General features: G+C 59.0%; 1 protein-coding gene across 1 annotated transcript; it reads left to right on the forward strand.

Moving 5' to 3' along the window:
* Positions 1–646: 646 nt before the first annotated feature.
* HTR1B (5-hydroxytryptamine receptor 1B) lies at positions 647–4,933 on the forward strand. The gene is made up of 2 exons (XM_030006084.2): positions 647–2,655; positions 3,811–4,933. Exon 1 carries the CDS (start codon positions 1,453–1,455, stop codon positions 2,590–2,592), a length of 1,140 nt encoding a protein of 379 aa, XP_029861944.1. The 5' UTR covers positions 647–1,452; the 3' UTR covers positions 2,593–2,655; positions 3,811–4,933.
* The last annotated feature ends 372 nt before the right edge of the window (positions 4,934–5,305 follow it).

Raw genomic sequence — 5,305 nt, forward strand, 5'->3', positions numbered from 1 at the left:
AAACTTCCTGCGGCTGCGGAGAACAAACGCCGGCAGGAGCTGCGGGATCCGGGCAAACGTGAGCCCCGGGGGCACGTCCCGCCCCCGCCTCCCGAGCACCGAAACCTCCCGCAGGGCACGTCAGGGCTGTTCAATCACGGATGTGCGCTTCCAAGCACACCAGAAAAAAAAAAAATAAAAAAGAAAGAAAAAAGGGTAGGAAAGCCTGAGCCCGGGAGGCGCTGGCTGGCGAAAAGTTTAAGCGCAAAGCAAGCGATGCGATCCAGTGGGACGCGCAACCCAACCCCCCCCCCCCCCCCCGCATCAGCGGGACCCTCCGGGCAGGGCGGGCGGCCCCCGGCTGCCCGTCCGTTCCGGCTGCGCCCCTCTCCCGCACCGTCCTGCTCGCCCCTGCCCTTCTCCCGTCGGGATGCGGTGGGGCTGGAGCGGGAGCCCGATGCCTGCGGGGGGGAGCAGAGGCTGGAGGGGGGCCGGGGCCGGCGGTAGGGCGGGGCCGGGGCCGGCCCCCCCCCCCCCCCCCCAAACCCGTCGGACGGCGGGTGGGTGCGGGAGGGAGGGCCGAGGGAGGTGGCAGCGGCTCCTCCTCCTCCTCCTCCTCCTCCTCCTCCTCCTCCTCCTCCTCCGCGGGCAGGCGGGCAGCCCGCCCGGGAGCGGCACCGGTTGCTGGGTGCCGGCGGAGCCGCGCCGCGCCGTGCCGCCCGCTCTATAAAGGGCGGCGGCTGCTCGCCGCTCCCTCACACCGGCCCCTGCCCGCGGCTGCCGGCGCTGGGCCGAGGCCGGGCCCCGACAGCATGGCCCGCGGCGGGGCGCCATGGGCGGTGGTCTCCCCCCCTGCCTCCCGCGGACCCTCCTCTTCCTCCTCCTCCTCCTCCTCCTCCTCCTCCTCCTCCTCCTCCTGCCGCTCCTCCCGCACCCGCGGCAGCGGCCGCAAACTTGCTGCGGCGGGCTGCGTGTGAAGGCAGGGGCCGGGCGGGTGGGCTCCGCTGCCCTCGCAGCCCCCGCCGCCGCCGCCGCCGCGCCGTCGGACTCGGCAGCCCGGGGGGCCAAGCGGCCGCCCGCGGGCATGCGGCGCCGCCGCTGCCGCTGCGCCCGTCGTCGAGCCGCGGTGCGGAGCGGCGGGCGGCGGGGCCGCGCTTAGGGGCGGCCGGGGCGGGAGCCCCACATGCCCGCGGCTCGCCGCGCTCCGCGGGGAAGCGGCGGGGCGATGAGCTGGCGGGGCGAGCGGGCGCGCCTGGCCGCCGGGTCGCCCCGCTCCGTCGCCCGCGGGGAGTGAGGCTCCTCCGCGGAGCCCGCTCGGTGCTCCCGGAAGGGCGGGCGGGCGGGCGGGAGGTGGTGCCGGCGCGGGGATGCCGCAGCCCTCCTCCGGCGCCGACGGGGTCCTGCCGGGGTAGCGGCCGCGCCGAGCCCCGCCGAGCCCCGCCGAGCGTGCGCGGGGGCGGCGGCCGCGGAGGGATGGAGCCGGCCGGCCCCTGCCAGGCGCCGCTGCTCCCCGCCAACGAGTCTTACCCCGGCCGCAACTGCAGCGCCGAGGAAGGGACCTACCAGGATGCCACCCCCCTCTCCGGGAAGATCGTGCTCGCCGTCGTCCTGGCGCTCGTCACCCTGGCCACGGTGCTCTCCAACGCCTTCGTCATCGCCACGGTCTACCAGACGAGGAAGCTCCACACGCCGGCCAACTATCTCATCGCCTCGCTGGCCGTCACCGACCTCCTCGTCTCCATCCTCGTCATGCCCATCAGCACCATGTACACTGTGACCGGCAAGTGGACGCTGGGCCAGATCGTCTGCGATATCTGGCTGTCCTCGGACATCACCTGTTGCACGGCGTCCATCCTGCACCTCTGTGTCATCGCCCTGGACCGCTACTGGGCGATCACCGACGCCGTCGAGTACTCCACGAAACGGACTCCCAAGCGGGCAGCGGGCATGATCGCCCTGGTGTGGGTCTTCTCCATCTGCATCTCCATGCCCCCTTTGTTTTGGCGGCAGGCGAAGGCCGAGGAAGTCTCTCACTGTGTGGTGAACACGGACCACGTCCTCTACACCGTGTACTCCACGGTGGGAGCCTTCTACTTCCCCACTCTGCTGCTGATAGCCCTCTACGGGAGGATCTACGTGGAAGCCAGGTCGCGGATTTTGAAGCAGACGCCAAAGAAAGCCGGCAAAAGACTGACGCGGGCTCAGTTAATCACAGACTCCCCGGGGTCGTCCTCCTCCGTCACGTCCATAAACTCCAAGGCCCCCGAGGGATCCAGCGAAACGGGCTCTCCCGTGTACATGAACCAGGTGAAGGTGAAGGTCTCGGACGCCCTGCTGGAGAAGAAGAAGCTCACGGCCGCTAGAGAGCGGAAAGCTACGAAGACTTTAGGGATTATTTTAGGAGCCTTCATCGTCTGTTGGCTGCCCTTTTTCATCATCAGCCTGGTGTTGCCTATTTGCAAGGACGCTTGCTGGTTCCACATGGCCATCTTTGACTTTTTCACGTGGCTGGGATATCTCAACTCCCTCATCAACCCCATCATCTATACTATGTCGAACGAAGACTTCAAACAAGCTTTCCACAAACTCATACGTTTCCGCTGCACAAGCTGAAAATGTTGAATGCCGTGTGTTCTCCGGGGCTGCCCCCGTGCCCGCCCGTGCCCGACGCCACAGGTAGGTGCGCTCCCCCCCACTCCGTCCCCCGCCGCGGCCAGCCGCGCTGCTCGGGCCGGCAAGACCCGGGGAGGAGGTGGGAGGGAGAGCGTGGGGAACCGAGGGGAGCAGCTACGAGCCCACAAACGAGCTTTTCCATCCCGTCCCGGGCAGGACCGGCTGCTTTCTAGCCCGCTCGGAGGGGTGGGTGGGTGGGGGGGGGCGCGGGCAAGGCTCCCACCGAGCCGTGGGTCGGGCCAGCCCGGCGCTCCCCTGGCTGGTGCTCAGCCCCTTGGAAAGTGGCAACGGTGCCGCACGCTCCTGACATTTCACAGTGGGTTTGTGTGTGTGGCTGTGGTCCCCCCCCCCAACCCCCCCCCCCCCCGCCCAGTTCGCAAGGAGTGACTCACGGCAATCTGCTTTTTATTCCACCTTTTAAACCAATCTGCCGCCATTTCGTATGCTAATGTCTGTCTTTAGACCAATTAGTGCTAAACGGCACTTGGCTTTCCAACTCGGCTGCCGAGCTCCCCGGGGAGCGGCGGGTAGGGTCGTGTCCCCCCCCCCCCCCCCCCCGGCATCTGGGAACATCGCTTGGCAGCTAGGGATGCAACCCCCCCCCCCCCGGCAGGGAGTCGGAGGCAGCCCCGATGCCAGCGCCGGGTTTGGGGTTTTGTGGGGGTTTGGGGTTTTGGGGGGGTTTGGGGGTTTTGGGGCGTTTGGGGGGTTTGGGGGTTTTGGGGGTTTTGGGGGGTTTTTGTTTTTTTGGGGGGGGGGTTGCGGGTTTGGAGGGGTTGGGGTTTTTGGGGGGTTTTTGGTTTTCTTGGAGGTTTTGGGGTTTTTTTTTAAGGAAGGAAGGTAGGACAGGCCCCCGATTAAGGCTGCTGGTAAAGTTTAGCCTACTTTCTGGCCTCCTTACGGCTCCGGCTGCTCCTGCTGGGAGCGGAGCCGGCTGGGAGCTGGCATCCTGCGAGGAAAGCTGCCTTTTAGCCACCGCGAAAGGCTCGACACCTTTGTGTTTCTCTTGACACGCGGGGAAAGCTGTGCCTTTCTGCGCCTCTGACAAAAGCGGCTGCCAGCTAATAGCGAAGCTCAGCGCCACGTTCTGCAGAAGACATCCTTGCCTTTATTGTGATACTTTAATAATTCTGCCAATCTTTTGCTTTTTGTCTGCAGAATCAAGTTGCTATTGTAAAGACCCACTGCTTGAAACTTCCCCAAGCCCCGTTGCCAGACTCATGATGCTGCAAAAACATCAATACATACTGCCACCAAACTGCTCAGCTCTGCATTTCAGTGTAATGACTCTGGCAGAGATGCTGTTCCAATAGTCACGCAGATCAGTTGCAAAAAAAGAGGGCAGCCTCGAATCAAGGTCTATAATTCATCCGGACTGAAGAAAAAGTTTGAGAGTAAACTCCATTTATTTTGCAGGCTTAACTTCTTTATTTGTTCTCCGGCCGGTTGTAGGGGTGTGCACAAGAGCACAGTTGTCTCTGTCTGTGTTGGTAGCATAGTTGTACTTCTGCACACCTGTAATTTCTTTCTTTCAGTGGAAAGAGTTGCTCCCTTCACTTAGGAGGCCAAGAGGAGAAAAAAAGCAGCGTTTAAAATAGGAGCATCGCAGTAAATTCTGTAAATGACTCCTTCAGCTGAACACGTGTGAGAAGTGACAGTGTGCAAAAGTTATATTTGTATTTCAAAACAATAGCAAATGCAAATGCTGTAGAAACAAGAGTTGTAGACCTGTTCAACTGCACTGCATATCTATAGTCTGTCCTCATAGTTGCCTTTATAAAGTAAATGCTTCTTGCTTCTACTCCGTAACTCAAGAGCAGAAATCAAGAAGTCCAATGACCTTTTCCATAAACCAGCTGGGAATAGAAGTAGCAGTTTGATGTTGTAACCATGTTTTCCATTTTGTGTCAGTTGCACACCCTTACCGCATGAACCACTGCGAAATTTAGAATTCTCTAAGTAATTACATTATTTAGTGTATTTTGTAAAGAAGTGAAGCAGTTTGCTCTTTCAGAAGAGCTGTATCACCTGCAAAATAAATACCCATGAATCATGAATTAACTGATGTTAGTGAAATTACTCTCCTCCCTACTTGACCCCTATTTTTTTTCTTTTTTTTTTTTTTCCTGATCAGACCTTAAGATAGGTCTACGCATATTCAGCAGTCAAAGTTCGAGTTTCAGGATATGGTCCACCTGCTGTGATAGAACTGCATTGATTGTTCCTCCTATGTGTAAATGAAAATGAGTATAAACAATAAAACGCTTTACTGTGTTCTCAAGAGTGGTAGCAATTGTGTGACTGAAAGGAGTATTTATTGGTTTACCTGGTTCCTCAGTATTGACTTTTTAGGTAATGCTGATTTGATGAGTCACTCAAGAAGCCAGTTGATGAAGGCTGAAATTGCAAGTTTCGATCAGTGGTCAGATTTTTAACAGGCACCTTTGCTTTCATCCTCACCGGTACTGTTAGGTATAATTCTTACTGTTTTCATATAATCCCAGATTAAATTTTTAGGTGTTTTTTCCTACAAATATTTTTCTTACTCCATTAAAAGCAAACAAAACTTATTTTAGCACTTGGTGGGTACTGTAATCAATGTTGTTTCAAAACTGTCTGTATGTATTCTAGATGGGGGCTGTTATAAAGACTG

This window comes from Aquila chrysaetos, chromosome 2, assembly GCF_900496995.4.
Source record: "Aquila chrysaetos chrysaetos chromosome 2, bAquChr1.4, whole genome shotgun sequence".
Taxonomy (NCBI): domain Eukaryota; kingdom Metazoa; phylum Chordata; class Aves; order Accipitriformes; family Accipitridae; genus Aquila; species Aquila chrysaetos.

Bases quoted from the DNA above. Each gene is read 5' to 3' on its own strand.
- HTR1B (XM_030006084.2), top strand. From the start codon at position 1,453: ATGGAGCCGGCCGGCCCCTGCCAGGCGCCGCTGCTCCCCGCCAACGAG.